This window comes from Gobius niger, assembly GCF_951799975.1.
Source record: "Gobius niger genome assembly, chromosome: 9".
Taxonomy (NCBI): Eukaryota; Metazoa; Chordata; class Actinopteri; order Gobiiformes; family Gobiidae; genus Gobius; species Gobius niger.
The window spans coordinates 37281721-37303282 of record NC_136860.1 but is presented as its reverse complement, the minus strand read 5'-3'; the positions used below and the strand labels follow the sequence as shown (position 1 = coordinate 37303282).

Sequence of the window (21562 nt, the reverse complement as noted above, 5' to 3'; positions counted from 1 at the left end):
AAAACATTTTTCAGAAGCCTTTTCTGTTTCTCTGAACATGCTGAACACAATCTGCAAACACACAACCGAGAAATAGTGTCTATGCTCAGGGTTTATACAGGCAGAAGCAAGTCAAATATAATGCTTTTAACATTTCATCAAACAGAGGGATGAGAATTGGACAGAATGGGAAACTTTTGAGCAAAAAAAGTTGTCACTTTCAGGAATAACTGCAACTTATTATGTTTTAGGCCAGAATATTGACATTTTCAGTAAAACTTTGTTGAGAGATGTCACTACTTTCCATATGAATCAGTTATTTAGGCTTCACGCACGGGCAGAGCAGCTTCTGTATGTGTCTGTTGATTCCCTTCATCTTGAGCCCGTAGATGACCGGGTTAAGCAGCGGATGGTACATGATCACCTGCAGGGTCACGACAAACCGCACAGTTTTACTAGATTCCGTCTGGATCCGCACTAAGAGAACGTCGTAAAAGATGAACACGGTGAGGTTGATCAGAACCAGCAGGTGTGGGAGGCAGGTCTCCATCGCTTTCCTTCTCATGTCTTTGGAGCGTCTCGCCAGGAAGAATATCCTGGAATACGTGTAAAGTATGAACAGCACAGGGAGGATGACGACGTTGGTGAAGACGAACATGCCGTACGTGGTTAATGTGGTGGAGCCGGTGCAGTAGAGCCTGTAAACGCTGCTGTTACAGATGACCCCTTTGAAAAGGAAACGGCAAAGCTTTTTCTTTACATTCAAACACAGAGCGACTGTATTCTGGGAGAAAGGAAGCAGCCACGCCAGAGCCAAGAGAACGCACACTCTGGTCTTTGTCATGATGGTCGGATATTGCAGGGGTTTGCAGATAGACACATATCGATCATACGCCATCGCTGTCAGAAGCATGAACTCACAAGCGCCTAAAGTGTAATAGGTGAACCACTGGAAGAGACAGACCGGGAGAGACACCACCTGCTTTTCGGACACAAAGTCGATCATGAGTTTGGGGTAGATCGCAGAGGCGTAAACGATGGAGTTCACCGACAAAGCGGCGATGAAAACGTACATCGGCTCGTGTAGGTTCGGGTGAGTCCAGATCAGGGATATAATCAGGGTATTGCTGCACAAGGTCAGTAAATAAGCTGCAAACATGATGACGAAATAAAGATGACCGTATTTGGACACTTCCACATAACCCTCGATTGTTATGAAGTGTAAAGAGCTCGACCTGTTCTCCATCAAAGGCCTGAACTGGTCTCCTCGTCTGTGACTCTCCCTGAAGTGTCTCACACCTCTGTGGTCTCCGGCTCTTTATAAGTGCCTTTACATGAACCTGCCGACTGGTGATGTAATGTGCACGACCGAGCGGCTCTTTAAGGTGAACGCTTCCAACCGGATCTCATTTGTGAAAAGAGCCGGATCTTTTTTTCAGTCAATCCGGCGTGTCCATTTAAACAGATAAATAAAATGAACTCGAGCCGTGAATCCCATCAACACCGTGAACCTCTGTGGTTTTACTCGCTGACTCTTTTGGCCTTTGTCCGTTTCAATCATTGTCTAAAATAAAAGAACAATGAGGCTAATAAACATGGAGGTGGGTGAAGTTCACATGTTTTATTTTAAATGTGAGCTTGATCGCGGACTAAGCGTGCATTTTGTTGTGCCGAAGCTCCCAAACATTAAAGGGATGTTTCAGGATTTTTTTACATAAGGCCTTGTTTCCTCGTTATCCAGAGTGTTGCTGATTTCTGGAGATGTTTTTTTAGTAATTCATGCAGTTCTTATGTTTGAAGAGTTTCGTGGCGCTAGGCTAATGCAAGGCTAGTGCTTTTCTACGATGAGACAAATCACTTATAACGCCAGACTAACCATATAAATGTCTGTGTCTAGAGAGTCATTTAAAATATCTTATATTTGAGCAGCATCAGCTTCGTGGTTGTATAAGCTACGCGTTGGCGGAGTGATCTGCTAGAAAATAGTCCCTCAAAATGCGATCATTCATGTGATGCAGGTCAGTTATATTCCAAACATGACTCTATGGACACAGACATGTATATGGTTAGTCTGGTGTTATCAGTGATTTGCCTCAGGTGCTCTGTGGAGCGGGTCACACTGTTTTTAATGCAGGCTAGCTGATACCATAGACATGCACTAGCCTTGCATGAATTACAGAAAAAAATATCTCCAGAAATCAGCAACACTCTGGATAACGAGGAAATGAGGCCCTATGTCAAACATCCTGAAACATCCCTTTAAGCTCCTAAACCGGAGTCCACCAGTTGGGTTTAAGATTGCATTAATCCCAGGGACATGCAGGTGTTTGTAACTTCCAGTTATGGCAGTTTTCTGGAAGGTGTTTATGTAACTGGGGGAAACTCAAGCCCTGTTTATGATGAAATAAAGAATCACAGCGCTTTGTGTTGAAGCTCTGTATTGAAATGATAGTTTTGAACACAACACAGTGGAAACATTAGGAGCATAAAAGCATTGCTGCAGAGCTCGTGCTTTTGAACGTCCACTTTTTGTCCATCCACGACATCCTGATCTGCGACAGACGACCGCGGCGCTGGGGGAAGGTTCAAGTCAGGACTGGTGGAGAGAGCGGCGCTGATGGAGTTCACCCACAGCTTCTTGTGAGGTTTTCCATCACGAAAGCATCTGTTTGAAAACCAGCAGCCTTTAAACAAGAGATCTCCAACCAGTAGCTTTAAACTCATCAGGGGGTGAGGGTTAGGGTTAGGATTAGGAACGGTAAATGTCATGTAAATTGTGTTTCTCTCACACAGATCTTACAGAGCTTTAGAAACTAGAGGGTCTTGGCTTTCAAATGAGGCATCACACTGGCACATAGGCTGTAAGCTCTCCTGTCGATACGCTTTGAGATTTAGATATGCATCATTTCTAGCCCTAACCCTAAGGTAGCAGGTAACAGGTTAAAGGTCGCTCGCCAAGGACTTTCTACATCTCTATACGCTTAATAAAACATTTATTAGAAGCCTTTTCTGTTTCTCTGAACATGCTGAACACAATCTGCAAACACACAACCGAGAAATAGTGTCTATGCTCAGGGTTTATACAGGCAGAAGCAAGTCAAATATAATGCTTTTAACATTTCATCAAACAGAGGGATGAGAATTGGACAGAATGGGAAACTTTTGAGAATATTGACATTTTCAGTTCACCTAAACAGTAAAACATTGTTGAGAGATGTCATTACTTTCCACATGAATCAGTTATTTAGGCTTCACGCACGGGCAGAGCAGCTTCTGTATGTGTCTGTTGATTCCCTTCATCTTGAGCCCGTAGATGACCGGGTTAAGCAGCGGATGGTACATGATCACCTGCAGGGTCACGACAAACCGCACAGTTTTACTAGATTCCGTCTGGATCCGCACTAAGAGAGCGTCGTAAAAGATGAACACGGTGAGGTTGATCAGAACCAGCAGATGTGGGAGGCAGGTCTCCATCGCTTTCCTTCTCATGTCTTTGGAGCGTCTCGCCAAGAAGAATATCCTGGAATACGTGTAAAGTATGAACAGCACGGGGAGGATGACGACGTTGGTGAAGACGAACATGCCGTACGTGGTTAATGTGGTGGAGCCGGTGCAGTAGAGCCTGTAAACGCTGCTGTTACAGATGACCCCTTTGAAAAGGAAACGGCAAAGCTTTTTCTTTACATTCAAACACAGAGCGACTGTATTCTGGGAGAAAGGAAGCAGCCACGCCAGAGCCAAGAGAACGCACACTCTGGTCTTTGTCATGATGGTCGGATATTGCAGGGGTTTGCAGATAGACACATATCGATCATACGCCATCGCTGTCAGAAGCATGAACTCACAAGCGCCTAAAGTGTAATAGGTGAACCACTGGAAGAGACAGACCGGGAGAGACACCACCTGCTTTTCGGACACAAAGTCGATCATGAGTTTGGGGTAGATCGCAGAGGCGTAAACGATGGAGTTCACCGACAAAGCGGCGATGAAAACGTACATCGGCTCGTGTAGGTTCGGGTGAGTCCAGATCAGGGATATAATCAGGGTATTGCTGCACAAGGTCAGTAAATAAGCTGCAAACATGATGACGAAATAAAGATGACCGTATTTGGACACTTCCACATAACCCTCGATTGTTATGAAGTGTAAAGAGCTCGACCTGTTCTCCATCAAAGGCCTGAACTGGTCTCCTCGTCTGTGACTCTCCCAGAAGTGTCTCACACATCTGTGGCCTCCGGCTCTTTATAAGTGCCTTTACATGAACCTGCCGACTGGTGATGTAATGTGCACGACCGAGCGGCTCTTTAAGGTGAACGCTTCCAACCGGATCTCAATTGTGGAAAGAGCCAGATCTTTTTTTTTCAGTCAATTTTACCCAGAACTTCCAAGAATGAACACAAGAATGTTTCTGTGGAGTTTGTTCTCCCCGTGTGTACCACTAAAAACATGTACAATAGGCCAGGGTGAATGAGAGTGTGAGTGGAAATTAGCCTATGGTGCATCCATGGACAGTATGTGCATTAACATCAACTGTCCCGACCAAAGAAACAAAATAAACTTGTCTCCCAGAAAGAGCCGTGAAGCCCATCACTATTTTGAACCTCTGTGGTTTTCCTTTCTAACTCTTTAGGCCACGATTGGACTTTGTTCAAAGATCCATCAATCCATTTTCTTCCGCTTTATCCGGGGCCGGGCCGCGGGGGCAGCAGTCTCAGCAGAGATGCCAAACTTCCCGATCCACACACACCTCCTCCAGCTGTTCTGACCCCGAGGCCACACCTCCTCCAGCTGTTCTGACCCTGAGGCCACACCTCGTCCAGCTGTTCTGACCCCGAGGCCACACCAGGCCAGCTCGGAGACAAAGTCCCGCCAACGTGTCCTGGGTCTTCCACGAGGCCTTGTCCCACTAGGACATGCCTGGAACACCTCCCGCGGGAGGCGACCAGGAGGTATCCGGAACAGACGCCCGAGCCACCTCAGCTGCTCCTTTCGACGTGAAGGAGCAGCGACTCTACTCCGAGCTCCTCCCGGGTAACTGAGCTCCTCACCCCCAGACACCCTGCGAAGGAAACTCATTTCGGCCGCTTGTATTCGCGATCTCGTCCTTTCGGTCATGACCCAAATCTCATGACGATAGGTGAGGGCGGGAACGTAGATCGATCGGTAAATCGAGAGCTTTGCCCCGACTCAGCTCCCTCTTCACCACGACAGACCGATACAGCGACCGCATCACTGCTGACGCCGCACCGATCCGTCCGTCCATCTCACGCTCCATCCGTCCCTCACTGAGAACAAGACCCCGAGATACTTGAACTCCTCCACTTGAGGTAAGGACTCCCCACCGACCTGCAGAGGGGAAGGAGAACCATGGCCTCAGATTTGGAGGTGCTGATCTAGGGTTGTGATGGATGAGCAACATCGCGATGGAGAGCCATCATCGTGATGCCACGCCCAGGGCCGTAGCCAGGATGTAAAAAACAGTGAGGTCCGGATAGTTCTTTAAACCGGGGGGTCTGGGGGTCCTCCCCCAGGAGTTTTTTTAAAGATTCAGATGTAATTTCCTGTATTTTAAGTGATCAAAAACACTTTTGTCTCATCCTTAAGCTGTTTTCAAAAATTGCTTTTTGTTGCACCGTTTGGGACCAGGAGCCTGAGTGAATGTAGTGAGTGAGTGGATGGTGGTCGGACATGCAGTCCGGCAGTGGGTGCAGCCGTGCACCCCCTGAAGTTTTAGGTGACGAGTCACGTCGTACCCCCTACTTTGACATGTTGAATATCACAAAATAAAATCTATTTAATATCTATTTCATCCATTATTACTGTAAGCAGGTTTTTCAAACATTTGTGCTCGCCTGATTGAGAGGCAATAAGAAAGTCTTGTCCTAAATAAACACTAAAATATTAAATGAAAATGTCAGTTTTTAAGTGTTTTGAAAACGAGGCTGTGGGTGTGAATGGGTAAAGCTGAGGGTTTTGCTTTGGCTCATTCTGAACATCAGACTCTTGTTTGGACTCTGCGCTCTGGCCCCGCCCCCTCTGCGTCGCCCTCTCTGGCCCCGCCCCCTCTGCGTCGCCCTCTCTGGCCCCGCCCCCTCTGCGTTGCCCTCACTTTCAAACCACTGGTCGCTACAAAGGTGAATGCGCTGGTTTAAGCTCATTGTATTTGTATTTGTATTTATTTATTTAAAAGGGACAATGCATTTACACAAAGTACAGTATACTTAAAATGCAGGATTATAGCTCAAGCTAATTTCCATCCTCTGTCCCCAACTGGACCAGGCCCGGCTCCACCACACACCACTCACTCTGCAGAGCATCAGTCAGTCCTTAACACTTGTTCTGCACATTCACCCCTGCACTCACTCGCATAGTCCTATACCTTCTAAAACCCACACACTTTACATCTACACACACCCACATTCCCATACCCACAGACTTTGCTCCCGCACCCCCCCCGCCTTCCCATACCCACATTTTTCACCCACAACCACCCACCTTCCCATACCCACACACTTTCGACCCGCACCCCCCCCGCCTTCCCATACCCACATTTTTCACCCACAACCACCCACCTTCCCATACCCACATACTTTCCACCCGCCTTCCCATACCCACACACTTTCCACCCACACCCCCATACCCACACACTTTCCACCCGCCTTCCCATACCCACACACTTTCCACCCACACCCCCATACCCACACACTTTCCACCCGCCTTCCCATACCCACACACTTTCCACCCGCCTTCCCATACCCACACACTTTCCACCCGCCTTCCCATACCCACACACTTTCCACCCGCCTTCCCATACCCACACATTTTCCACCCGCCTTCCCATACCCACACACTTTTCACCCACCCCCACCCGCCTTCCCATACCCACACACTTTTCACCCACCCCCACCCGCCTTCCCATACCCACACACCTTTCACCCACCCCCACCCGCCTTCCCATACCCACACACCTTTCACCCACCCCCACCCGCCCTCCCATACCCACACACTTTCCACCCGCATCCACCCTCATTCCCATACCCACACCGACCCCCACCCTGCAACCAGCCCAGTCTCCTAAAAATGATAATAAAAGGTCACTTCTACCTAACATACACTCTCATACTACATATCAAATACTGTACAATGTCCAATGTTAAAACACATAAACATTTCTTTGCCAGAGTTCAGTTTATGCCAGGTTGTGTGGGCAGTTTTCAGCTTATGCCAGGTTGTGTGGGCAGTTTTCAGCTTATGCCAGGTTGTGTGGGCAGTTTTGATTGTCCAATAGCCATGACTTGAGATGTTTGGTGAACGAGCTGATTGTAGGCATCTCTTTTATGCTCGGTGGTTTAGTGTTCCAAGTTTGAGAGGCTCGGAAGGAGAATACTGCTTGTCCAAAGGCACTTTTTCGGAAAGGAATTGTACAATCACCTCTGGAACTTGCTCTTGTTGATTTGTTGTGATTCTTTTGAATAAATTCTTGTAATGGGGGTGGGGCTAGTCCTTTGAAGATTTTATATACAAGAATGGAGTCCACATATTTGATGAGGTTTTCCCAGCTCAATATCTCATACTTTTTAGGATTTTACAATGATGGTATGTCTTTGGTTTTCTATCCAAGACCTTGAGCGCTTGCTTGTATGTCGTCTCGATAGGTTTCAGAGTGGTCTTGCTTGCAAGCACCCAACTCGTCATACAGTACATCATGTGTGAAACAATCATGGCCTTGAAATAAAGTTTAGCTGATTCAAGTGTTAGGTTTTCTCTAATAAATCTAAAATTTGACAAGTTAAATTTCATTTTGTTCACTGTTTTTTTCACTTGTTGTTTAAATGAAAGTTTTGCGTCTACAATTACACCTAAATATTTAAATTCATGGACCGATTCAATTTGGGATCCCTGTATCAATACAGGAGGATGTGTATCTTCAGCAGAAGCAGTTTTTGAAAAAAACATGCTGACTGTTTTTGACACGTTGAGTACGAGTTGTGACTTTTGCAGCTGCTCTGAAACCTTCTGCTGACGACAGTTCTTGAGCTGCTTGATGTTTTGTTTTTGAGTGGACATAGATGATTGCATCATCTGCGTACATCTGGCACTGTACATTGGGAGGGCAACTTTCAGGGAAATCATTTATATAAAGGCTGAATAATAATGGTGATAAGGCTGAACCTTGAGGTAGCCCTAGTCCATTGTTACGAGTTGTTGAAATAAAATTTTGCACTTTAACATACTGTTTTCTTTGACTCAGATAGGATTCCACCCACTGTACAGTGCGCGGTGAGAAATTAAAATGGGACAATTTATTGAGCAAGATCTGGTGGTTGACCGTGTCCAATGCTTTCTTGAGGTCAAGGAACACGGCTCCGACCACGCCACCCTTGTCAAGGCTGTATTTCATTTTTTCCAGAAGAAAGCATACGGCTGTTTCGGTGGAATAATGCTTTCGGAAGCCAAACTGCATTTGATGAAGGTTGAATGAGCTTTGATTTAAATGATTGATAAGTTGTTCTGCAACACATTTTTCTATCAATTTAGATGCCACTGGTAAGATGCTTATGGGTCTATAATTACAAGGTTCTGTCAGATCTCCCAATTTAAAGATCGGTGTAATCACAGAGATCTTCCAGTGGTCTGGGAATGTGCTTGTGTTTATTGAATCATTTATAAGGCTTGTAATTGGAGCGATAAGAGATTTGTTGTATGTTTTTATGAACATTGTGTTCATCCCAAATGCATCTTTGGCTCCAGAGTTATTCAGTTCACCGATGATCTTCTCAATTTTCATAAAAGATACTGGACACAGATCAAAAGCTGGTGCCTCAGCAATAGAAGGCACCATTGAAAGGCTGGTGTCTGCCATTGTCGATGCACTTGATGTAAGATTCTTAACAGAATCCAGAAAGTAGGAGTTCAGAACCTCTGCTATTTGTGTTGGATTATTGATCAAGTCATTATTAAATTTTAATTCCTTAATGTTATTCACTGAACTGAAACTTCCAGTCAGTTTCTTTATGTGTGTCCAGACCTCTTTTATATTGCATTTTGCATTTTTAATGGCATTAATGAAGAAGTTTGCTTTAGCGAATCTGATATCTTTTGTTTCTTAGTGAGGAACAAAAGATATCAGATATCAGATATCAGTAGTTGTTTTAGTTTTAAGAGCAGTCTTAAGTGCCCTATCACGTTGCTTCATTAAAGCCCAAATTTCTTCATTTAGCCAAGGCAAGTGTTGTTTCTGAGGCCTATGTTTTACTATTTTTTGAAAGTGACTTATGGTTTCTTGGATTTTTTTTGTGAACACGTTGCACTTTTCATCAAGGTCTAAATGTTCTTGTGCAAGATGCTCAGGCCAATTTATTTCACTCAAGGCGGTTTCTAAGTTGTTTATTTCGGATTTTGGAATTCGGAGGTGTTCACTTGGTTTGTTGAAGGGTCGGATAAATCTATTTTTGCATAATTTCCTTGAGAAAAGAATCATATTGTGGTCTGAGAGACCTGTGATCATGTTGTAGGTTTTAAGAATTCTGTCCTTCCTATTGGTGAAAACAAGGTCAATGCAAGTTTCAGTAGATTTACTTATTCTAGTTGGACCCTCTATTACTTGGACTAAGTCATGGCTACTTACAATTGATTTGAGCCTTTTCCGATTAGATTTTTCAAGCCAGTTGATGTTAAAATCTCCAAGGAGAATCGTCTCCTTCTTCCGATTACACTCTTTAAGAATGGTCTGTAGTTCATCGTAAAATCCATTAGAGGCAGCTGGAGGCCTGTATATTCCGATCAGTATGATTGACATTTGCGGAGAAAGACTTACATTTAGCCCAATGCATTCTAAGTTATTGGGTGAGGACCACTTTAACTGGGTGCATGTTAGATGTTTCTTTATGTAGAACATTACACCTCCACCCCTCCCCTCTGGCCGATCTTTTCTAAAGATGTTATATCCTGGTACATTCAATCCCGCAGTTGCAGAGTTTGCGTGTAACCAAGACTCAGTGATACATAAAAAATCAATACTGGATTCATTTAACAAATGCTGGATTTGCTCACATTTAGGCACAATGCTTCGAATGTTAATGTGTCCACCGAGTAAGCCTTTGGGTTTAGCTTTAGGGTTCCATAGTACACGGGCATGGTTTAAGGTCTGGAAAAACCTGAGTTTAGCAGATTTAAAAATAACTTTCTTTCTCGCCAGATGTGAACTTTTACTGACCGCAGTTGTTGAGTATGACGTTTGTTCCTTCGAGGCATTCTTATCCGGCTGCTCAACGCTATACAATAGGTGTGAACTTATCCTCGGGCATGCCGTGAGTGTACTGGGCTCCCCCGTAGATGTTAGCGCTGCTGCTCCCGGATCAGATGCATCCATCCTCGCGCAGAGCCCTGTTGGGGCTTTGCCGACCAGGTGAGTGAGCGGTCCCACTGTAGGTATTATAGCTGGTGTTCCAGGATCCAGTGATTCCAGCTTTGCGCATGGTCCCGTTGGGATATCATCGGCCACACGCCTCGCGTTGTGTTGTACACTTGGTTCCACTGTAGATGTAAGCAGGGCCGCTCCAGGGTCAGTTATCTCCGGCCTGGCGCATGGTCCTGCCGAGGTGTTACCAAACAGCTGCTTCGCTCTGGTCCGAGTACGCGGTCCCGCTGTAGATGGCAACGCTGCTGCTTCGGGATCCACATCCAGCCTGACGCAAGGTCCCGCCGAGGTGCCACCAAACAGCCGCCCCGGTCCGGCCCGAGTACGCGGTCCCGCTGTAGATGGCAACGCTGCTGCTCCGGGATCCACTGTATCCAGCCTGACGCAAGGTCCTGCCGCGGTGTCACCAAACAGCTGCTTCGCTCTGGCCCGAGTACGCGGTCCCGCTGTAGATGGAAACGCTGCCGCCCCGGGATCCGCTGTATCCAGCCCCGCGCCGGGCCCCGCCGAGGCCCTGCCGAAGAGCAGTTTCGTTCTGGGTCTTGTATGAGATTTCGTACTAGGTTTTACCGCTGCCGCTCCGGGATCTGGTGTAGCCACCCGCACGCATCGCTCCGCGGAGGTGGTGTCAGCGACCTGCTGCTTTGCGCTGAGTCGCGTGCATGGCTTCATTGTGGATGACAGCACCAAGGCGTAGGAAGCCGTGTGACCACACAGCTGTGCAGCTTCACCGGATCCTAGGTGCGATATCCTCACTGCTGCCCCCGACTCGGGCGGCGCCGCTGCCGCCTCGCCGGGCCCCCGCCTCACCGACGCCGGCGGCCGCCAGTCCCCCACCGCATCGGTAAGCAGAGTTGTAGTTTGATTCAGTAGGTGAGACCTTAGCCCAGGTTCGGATTGTGGTGACAGTGAGTGATGCAGCAGTCTGGCTGGCTGGCTGAACTTAGCCATGTTAGCATTGACCATGGGCTGTGGACCTGGGTTTAGCTCCACGTCTCCTGCCAGTAGCATCATTATGGTTATATGTGCCAATGTTTTGAAGATGTTCGCTGCATTCGCATTGTCTTGTTTCGAGGTAGCCAGTCTGGCACGGCCATCCTCGAGGAGTGTGTAGTAGCACAGATGAGTGGCTTCCATGGCTGTAGAGCACGGTTTTACAAAGTCCTCTTTTGCTAAACGCCGTCGCATTGTCAACAGTAAGAGGCACATTACTAAAATCGTAAATGTAATCCCCCTTTTTGATGGTTTAAGCATTTTAGCCACGGTGCATTGAGCACCGTTTTGAGGGCGCACGTCCATGGCCGCCATGTCACTTGTGTATAAAGCGAAGATCATTTATACGCAGGACAATCTCTGCATGAGACAGAAACAAAGTGAGCAGCAGAGGAGGAGAGCAGTGATGAGGCACAGACGCTTCTCCTCTCGCTCCTCAGATCAGAATGAGGAAAACTCCTGTTGTAAATGAAGTCACCGTCAGTCTGAGGCACTGGCTCCTCTCTCTTTATGACCGAGCAAAGAAATTGCATCTCGATCAAACTTTGGCGCGGTTCATGCTGAAGGCGCTGCTGTTGTAGTGAGGCTGACTCACAGCTGCGCCTCCGCGGAGTTTTACGCACTCGTGTCCAAAGCAGCTCATGAGGTTCAGTTTCAGAGTGGACACATTTAGGTTCATAATGAGCTCATCCACGTCTGAACTAGAGGCTCTTCCGCCTGTAGAAGCGCGTGTTTACAACATTCATTTGCGCAGTAAAGGATTAAATGTGAAAAAAAAAAAAAAAGCTAAAATTTTACCGAGGTCCGGACCCCCTCCTGTCAGAAACAGGCACTGATCTTCTGTAGGCCTTGTAAACCTTCAAACTGTGCAGGGATTGCACTGTAAATTCAATCACGAATATAACTAATATACACGCAAGTTTCAGTACCTGCCAGAAGCCATGACGTGTTCGCCGTAATTATTAAAGTAAAGACGCAGCTGCTGTTTCTGACGCGCAGAGCTCTCTCTCTCTCTCTCTCTCTCTCTCTCTCTCTCTCTCTCTCTCTCTCTCTCTCTCTCTCTCTCTCTCTCTCTCTCTCTCTCTCTCTGCAGCTCAGAGTTTAACAGCGCGTGGTTTTGCTTTGCTTTGCTTCATACGGAAACTTAAACCGTTTTAAAATGACGAGATGGCTCTCACATCGGAGCTAGCTGAGCGCGCATGGATTTGGATAATTCTCACGAAGGACTGAGAGAAGAGAGAGAGGAGAGAAAGAGGCGGTGCAGGAGGTACGAGGTTACGAGCTCACGGCCCGGGAAGCGCCTGGAGCGGCTTAAAAAACGCAAGCTACGACGCAAACGTGAACATATTGTCCCGTTCACCCACTGTTTCTAAACATTACGTTAAAACTGAGCAAATGCAAATAATAAGCTCCGATTTACATTCGTATTAGTGTGAGAAGAGTCTTGGTTTTGAGGAGTTGACGCTCTTAAGTCGAGAAATGGACGATATCATGTCGATCTGTAAACATCGTCAACGGCCAATTAAGGAAACATCTCCCAACCCTATGCTGATCCTCATCCCGGCCGCTACACACTCGGCTGCAAACCGCCCCAGAGCAGCTGAAGGACCTGGTTCGTTTAAGCCAACAGAACAACATCATCTGCAAACTGCACTTGTGGACACCCTTGTGCTCGAACATGGTGTTCGTTATGGACAAACTGCGACTAGCACAGAAGTCCAATAACAGAACACCACTCGGGTTCAGATCGGGGAGGCCGTTCTTCCCAATCACCCCCTCCCAGGTCTCACTGTCGTTACCCACGTGGGCGTTGAAGTCCTCCAGCAGAACAATGGAGTCCCCAGTCGGAGCACCATCAAGTACCCCTCCCAGGGACTCCAAGAAGGCCGGGTACTCTGCACCGATGTTGGGCCCGTAGGCCGAGACAACGGTGAGAGACCTGTCCCCGACCCGAAGGCGTAGGGACGCGACCCTCTCGTCCACCGGGGTGAACTCCAACACGTGACGGCTGAGCTGGGGGGATATGAGCAAACCCACCCCAGCCCGCCGCCTCTCCCCGCGGGCAACTCCAGAAAAATGGAGAGTCCAGCCCCTCTCCAGGAGTTGGGATCCGGAACCCAAGCTGTGCGTGGAGGTGAGCCCGACTATATCTAGTCGGTATCTCTCAACCTCCCGCACAAGCTCAGGCTCCTTCCCCCCCAGCAAAGTGACGTTCCATGTGGCCCCGTGGGCAGAGGCCCGGCCACCAGACGCTCGCGTTCGGGCCCCAACCCCAGGTCTGGCTCCAGGGTGGGGCCCCGGCTGCGCCATGCCGGGCGGCGTCACGGTCCTTGTATGTTGTACGTACATAAGAGTCTTCTGAGCTGCTCTTCGTCTGACCCGTCACCTCGGACCTGTTTGCCATGGGAGACCCTACCAGGGGCATAAAGCCCCAGACAACAGAGCTCCTCGGATCATTCGGGCACTCAAACAACCCCACCACGTTAAGGTAGCAGTTCACAGGGTTGTAATAAAGTAGCTGATTAATTAAATTAATCACATCACATGTTTTGACCAAACACACTCCTGGATCTGAACACATGCATGACCTGAAAGACAAACCAGGGGTCTCCAAGCTTTTCACATGATGAGGCACTTTTATGTAACAAAAGCGACGGAGAGCTACTAATGCATAAAAGAGGCTTGTCTAATGATGCCATTCAACGAAAATGACTTTAATTTTGTCCTTTACTCTACTTTAGAGAAAACATGATTAATGTTGTCAATTTTTTAATGTTTTTTTGTAGTGCTTTCATCCTCGTTTTTGTCTTTTTTGTTTTTTAATCTTGACATACACGGTCGTCCCAGCTCAAATGAATGATCAAAAAAGGTCCTCAGCTTGGTTTGATGATGGAGGTTTATGGACAAGTGCCGTTTTGTGCTTCTTGACTGTGACAGACTGCAGAGAGAGTCTTGGTTCTATTGTGTGGACCGTGTTTTTATTCCTAACAAAAATGACACAGAGCAACAGTTACCACAAATGAACAAATTGTATATTTAATGTGACATGGGCAGCATCTACAAAAGGAGCTTATGTCAGGCATGAGCTCACACTTTAGTTCTCCTGAGTAACTTTATCTTGACACGTTTAGTGATGGCAGCTCTGATCAGGGGCAGCTTCAGCCCATAGATGAGAGGGTTATTGATCGAAGGCACCATCAGATACTCCATTGACAAAACAGCTGTTATTACTGGGTTGATTTTTTTCGGGTCAAATCTGGTCAGCAACTGCTCGATAAACACGGAGCAGGAGTAGGTCACAAAGGTCACCATGTGTGGGAGGCAGGTTTGCAGCGCCTTCCCTCTCACCTCAGCGCTGCCTCTTTTGCAGACGATGAGGATACGCATGTACGAGTAAAACACAAACAGCAGAGGGATTATTATTGTTGTAGCAGCCACAAACCGGCCCACAATATCATTGGAAGTAGTGTCCACACAAGAATGTGCCACAACACGCCAGTTTGTGCATAAAAACCCAGGTAGTTTGTTTCCACACAGAGGCAACTCAACAGTCAGTGATAAACAATGGCCAATAGCAAAAATGGGATAAACTACAGCAGCTGTCCAGAGACAAACCACTTTCCTTATGGTCATTTTAGAGTGATAGTGAAGGGGCTGGCAGATGGCCACGAACCTGTCGTAAGCCATGGCTCCCAGGATCGTGAACTCACATGAAGCATATGTATAAATGACATATATCTGAGTGAAACATGAAGGTCGTGAGATAAAATGAGTGTCCGACAACAGATCGTACAAAAACCTGGGAAAGAAACCAGAGGAGCCGTACAGTGAGTTCACAGACAAGCAGCAGATAAAGATATACATCGGCTGGTGCAAAGATTTCTCCAGAATAATAGTGACGAGGATGATCATGTTTGCAGAGATTATTGTCAAGTAAATCAACAAGCACAGTATGAAGAATAGATATCGAAGGCGCCCATAGTCGGAAAAAAGTGTCAGCTGGAAATATGGGGAATTCTTGCTGAAGTTCCTCATTTCTTTTTGCGATCTACACTAGGAGTCTAAAGATCAATGTGTTGGACATGCACAACAAGGACTTAGTTATTGTTGTGATGATCTCAACAAAAATGAGAAACTGTCCTCACACTCCACTGTCTTATACTGTTTCCACATAAACAGAACCACCTCCACAGAAGAAGGGGCCAATAGTAAAATGGTCGTCCCCTGGAGCAAAGGAAACCTCCTCCTCCTACGAAAAAAAAAACATAATGCATTTTTAGGATTCAGCAAGTTCTCCGGTTTCTCCTGCAACTACAAGCATGTACAATATGCCAGGATGAATGAGAGTATGTTTGAGAAATTGGATATTAGCCCAAGGCTCCAGTCCAGCCCATGTGTTCATTAACATGCACTGTCCCGTCCAAATAAATAAACTTTGCCACAGTGTATGCCCCATCGTCCCCGTGGTGCGAGTTTACCCCTAAACCGCAGCAGTGCTTGCCTTGTGCTAAAATAAACAGTCATGAGGCTACATTGACTAACAACTATTTCTAACTAATTCCACACACTGCCTAACAGAGGACAGTCAGATCTGGACAGTTTGGCTGAACTGATCAACACGTTGTTGTGATGGGATGTGGCAAATCTGTGGGATGAAGCCAAACATACTGGTGTCTGAGGAAGGATTGCTTAGGCTAATCTGAAGAGTGCTAATGTTCATGTCATGATTCCTATTAAGTTATGAAACTGGGGGTGCACCAATCCCAACCGGTATCAGAGCCGATATTGCCAAATACATGATGTCGGTTTGGGAATCGATTCCAAATATCTTATACTAGACCGATGCCTGTTCTCACCGTATTAAAATCACAACTTTCACCAACTGCATCTTCGTGAATATAGACGTGCTGTACCTCATTTAGAAGCACCGAACCCGGAGAATCTCTGAGTGTTTTAGCCTCCGTAAATGTGTTTTTGATCGCTGTGCAAAATGCAGCAGCTAGCAACAATATGCTAGTGCTAGCGACAGCATGCTAATTATACTGACTAGTGACAGCATGCTAATGCTAGCGGCAACAAATGAAGTCTGGGACAAACAGGACTGGATCACCTAAATCAGGGGTGGCCAACACGCGGCTCTTGGCCAATCAGAGTGTGGCTCTTTGCAAAATAATTGGTAAATATTTCCCATCCAACCATCGTCCTACAGACCCTGTTTCCTCTCTACACGCATGAATGAGAGTCCGCATCTGTCTCGTTTTCGAGGCGGTGTAAAGGTGCCCGTGCAGCCTCACTCACAGCGGGATGTAGGTTAAACAACAGGCAGATCGTGGCTCTGGGATCAGCTTCTGCTTTTCAGGTTTCTGATCAGCTACTCTTTATCTGCTGTAATTTGGCCTCATATTCACAGAAAAAGATCTACATTAGGAAATGGAAAAAAGCGGAGCTCTTATGTAGCAAATGATGCGAAACGCGACATCGTAACACGGAAATACACAAAGTCATGACTTTTCTTTCACATGTGACAGAAACTGTAACAGATAGAACTTAAAACAGACTCTCAGTCGTCCAGAGGCTCCTGGTTAAAGTTTAAGAACTTTGTGCAGCCGAGAGTGCGTTCTCTCTGCACAGTCCAGTCAGGACGAAGCTGCACTGAGCCACAGGCCAGGGGCGAATCAGAGAAGGGGCTCAGTGGGCAGGGCCCCACATACAAACACACCCCAGAATTAAAAAAAAAATCTATATATATATATATAATTCTGTCTCAGTCAGAGCAGAAAGCACAAAATGTCAGTTAATAAACATGTATTTCAATCTTGGTGAGGAGTAAAACCATTAAATCTAACACAATTATTGAACAAAAAAAAGCAAAAGGCAAAAAGTTATAGTTTATTGTGATTAAATAAAACGGTCACATTCTGTTTAATCACAATAAAGCACCGCCCCGGGGTCTCGCTAATGGTCGGTGCCTTTTTTGGCTCTTCACAGGATCAAGGTTGAAAATGTCTTGACGTGTGTGAGTGAATGTGTGGTGGTGTCAGAGGGTCCGTTGGCGCAGACGTGTGCAGTCGCGAAAGCGCTTCTGACAGTCTCCCCCAGGGGAAACTGAAGCTACAAATGTAGTTTACACCACCGAGTGTGGAGTGAATGTACAAGTGTCTCATGTGAAGCGCTTTGTGACCATGTGCTATATAAATAAAGATCTTCTTCTTCTAAACTGGGTAGAGTCAATATGTGACAAGGCGAGTACTTCGACAGAGTCCTGCGGGATACAAACGTGTTATGTGGAACTGCGGCTTTACTTGTCTTTTAGCTGCTTCTTTCCTCTAGTATTTGCCTTGGCACTCCGAAATGATTCCATAAACCCCACCAAAAGTAACATGTCCTCCAGCTGATGCGGTCGGAGAACTCCGCCCACAACAATTGTGGCCCTTTTGCTATGGAAACACTACACGTAAAAAAATGTATTGTGTTGCGTACATTGGCCAAACAGGGCTGGGTACATGTGCACCTCGTGGCTATAGTGTAAGATTGGCCGACAGAGAATGTGTTTTCTACATTTACTAATGAAGATCACTTTTAGTTGGCTAACTTGTCCATTAGTTGTGATGGACTGTTGTTAGCATCTACAGCGACAAAGACAGTGCAGTCATGTTGGAGCTCTCCAGCACATCTGGGATATACAGTATCATTTTAGACCAGAAAACCTGTGACTTGAAACACTTTTCTTCTGCTTCAGTCCACACCAGTCTGTCCCCTCTATCCTCTGCATCAAACTTCAGTGGGTGGGAGGTGTTGTCCATGATGGAGGTGAGCTTGGCTAACACCCTCCTGTCCCTCACCTCCTCCACAGAGTCCAGAGCAGAGGCCTGGTCACTCAGAAGGACCTCAGTCTCCTCAGAAGGTGGAGGCGACTTTGGCCCTTCTTGTCCAGGGCGTTGGTCCAGTTTATTGTTGAGGTGAACACCCAGGTACTTAAAACTGTCCCACCTCCTCAATGTCCTCCCCCTGGATGTTCAGTGTGTGCGATCGTGACTTCCTCCTGAAGTCGATCACCATCTTACTGGTGTTCGAGCACAGGTTTATTTTGTTTATTTGAGCAACAGATGCATACAGGTACAGTATACATATAACATACAGAATTATTCACAACATAAGAGGTTAGTGCTGGTCAAAGGGAGTAGGAAGAAGTTAGTTATAACTTATAAGGCCCAGGTGGTTGCGCTCACACCAGTCCACCAGTAGAAGTAGAAGTATAAAGTACTGTACAAATTACTCTAAGAAGTGAAAGTTCTTATAAAAGTTACTCAAGTTCACGCACTTGAGTAACTTAGTCCTCCCGCCCCTGGAATCGAATATATTATCTTGAATACAGACCGGATTGAGCTGAACCACCAGGAAATGTAGATGTTTATTCTATTGATTACGGCGTATATAAGCTTTAGCTTCAGCCTACTCCTCTTTTAGCTTCTGTAACTGAATAATGTTAATGTTGCAAAAACTTAAGAATGTAAACTGCTCAAAACAAACTAAACCAGCTCAACTTGTTTCTTATGCAAATCTTCCAAATGTGCATTTAGAACCAGTTGACCACAGTTAATGACGTGGTTAAAAACACATTTCCATAACTGTTGCAACTCAGAAATTACCCCTTAAAAAAAAACCTTCAAGCTAACTTTATTGGAAAGCTACTCAATTAAATACTTTAGATTAACTCTTCCTCTCTATTGCAACTGTTTGATAAACTTCCTGCAAACACAATTAGGAATAAACATCCTCTGAAATTGCATCATGTTTGTTCAACGTTGGTGAGAGTGTTTTGGTTCAGTGTCTGTGGACCTTGTTAGAGACTCAAAAGAGAGGTCCATTACGCTCAGGGTCAACGCAAAAGCATCATGATGAAAGAGAACAACACCGTAATTATCCTCCAGGGACAAAGCGCTCCGGCCTGTCTCCGGAGTCTCAGGAGTCCGTCAGAGTCTGGGGCTGGAGGGGGGAGGCCTCGGCACAAACTGATGACATCACTGCCACTCTCCAAAGTGACTGCTGGCTCGAAAGTAAAGGGTCAGGAAGGTCACGTTGAACAATATATATATATATAATTTTCTAACTGTCAGATTGCAGTTTGGGATGGGGATTATTACCACGAGTCACCACTGGACGCAGCTGAAACCTTTTGTCACCAAACAAATCTTGCTTTGCCCCAAAAAAGTCACAAACAATGGATTTTTGTGATGAGGAGGTGATAATCCTCATCACATTTACATTTACTACAGTTAAAGGGATGATTCAGGATTTTTGACATAGGGCCTCATTTCCTCGTTATCCAGAGTGTTGCTGATTTCTGGAATTTTTTTGTGTGTAATTTCTGCAGTTCTTATATTTGAAGAGTTTCGTGGCGCTAGGCTAATGCAAGGCTAGTGCATGTCTATGGTATCAGCTAACCTGCATTGAAAACAGTGTGACCCGCTCCACAGAGCACCTGAGGCAAATCACTTATAACACCAGACTCACCATAGAAATGTCTGTGTCCATAGAGTCATGTTTGGAATATAACTGACCTGCATCACATGAATGATCACATTTTGAGGGACTATTTTCTAGCAGATCACTCCGCCGCCGCGTAGCATAAGACTGACTTGAGCTCTTTTGTAACCCATGGCAGTGTCAACAACTTCATTAATGTCCGCACAAACGTCGATAAAACACTCCCAGTCAGTGCATTCAGGCGATGCTTGGAGAGTAGTTATGCTGTCCTCATTCCAAACTTTAACAGTTTTCCGAGTCGGCTCCTGACGCCTGAACAATGGTTTGTACACTGGCAGTAGTAACACACTGCTGTGGTACGAAGCTCCAAAAGGGGGGAGTGACACGGATTTATAAGCTCCCGTGACTGAGCCATAACAAAGATCCAACTGCGTATTCCGTTGTGTTGTCGCGCACGTCACATATCGTTCATACGTTTTTAGCGTTTTTTCCAACTTACAATGATTAAAATCCCCGAGGATAAACTTGGGAGCATCCGGACTGATAGTGTCCATTTTATGGGTTACATCCGCGATCAGCTGAGCAGCAGCTGTAGCGTTAGCTTTCGGGTGGATGTACACTAATGTAAAAAACAGCTGCTGAAACTCAAGCGGAAGGTAAAATGGTCGAAGCGATATTGTCAGTAGCTCCAAATCAGCGGTACACAATTTCTCTCTCACTACAATTGTGTTGCAGTACCTTGGATTCACATAGAAGCACAATCCTCCGCCACGGCTTTTCCCGGTGGCCTCCGCCGATCGGTCCATGCGTATAGGGCATCCAAATCCAGTCAAGTTGAGGTCAGCGTCCAAGTCCTGCTCACTGAGCCAAGTCCCCGTAAAAGCGAGTAAGCAGGCATTTTTCACTTCATGTTTAAGAGTGGCGCATGCCTCCAGCTCGTCTAACTTGTTCCTGATAGACTGTAAGTTAGACAGCAAAACTGTAGGGAGGGGAGGGAGTTTATGGCGGTTTTCCACCTGGAGATATTTGAGTCTCCTGCGTACTCCCCCGCGTCTTCCTCGTTTTTGGTGCTTTGCGGCAACCGACCTACAGAGCTCTGGTGGAATAGAGTCCGGTGATTCCGCGACAAGAGTTGAAGTCTGCAGAGAAAGAAGATGATCACGGCTGTACGTTAGCCTCCTGTTCACGCCATGTCCCTTCACGCCATGGCCATAGAAGTCCATAAACACCAGAAGTGCGCAAAGCAGTGCAAATGTCTTTACGCATTTCCCCATTCTGTGACCGATACACCCACAGTTCATATCCACATAAAATTAACTTAGAAGAAGAAGAAGAAGAACTTTATTTATACAGCGCCTTTCACAGACATATAGTCACAAAGCACTTTACATGAGACAATTGTACATTCACTCCATACTCAGTGGTGGAAAGCTACTTTTGTAGCTTCAGTTTCCCCTGGGGGAGACTGTCAGAGGCGCTTTCGCGACTACACACGTCTGCGCCAACGGACCCTCTGACACCACCATACATTCACTCACTCACACACACACACACATCATTCATCCTGGCCTATTGTGCATGTTTTTAGTGGTAGGGGAAACCGGAGTGCCCGGAGGAAACCTACGCAGACACGTGGAGAACATGCAAACTCCACACAGAAAGGCCCCGTCCCTGGTGGGAATC

At 46.3% G+C, this 21562-nt stretch overlaps 2 protein-coding genes across 2 annotated transcripts; both read right to left on the bottom strand.

Annotated features, from left to right (window-relative positions):
• Positions 1–295: 295 nt before the first annotated feature.
• Positions 296–1054, bottom strand: LOC306967623 (olfactory receptor 4Q2-like; the record flags this gene model as incomplete). Its single annotated transcript, XM_079562705.1, has 1 exon — positions 296–1054. The coding sequence occupies one exon, from the start codon at positions 1052–1054 to the stop codon at positions 296–298; it is 759 nt and encodes a 252-aa protein (XP_079418831.1).
• A 2165-nt stretch (positions 1055–3219) lies between these two features.
• LOC306967622 (olfactory receptor 4Q2-like) lies at positions 3220–3978 on the bottom strand (the record flags this gene model as incomplete). The annotated part of the gene is made up of 1 exon (XM_079562704.1): positions 3220–3978. The coding sequence occupies one exon, from the start codon at positions 3976–3978 to the stop codon at positions 3220–3222; it is 759 nt and encodes a 252-aa protein (XP_079418830.1).
• Positions 3979–21562: the final 17584 nt, after the last annotated feature.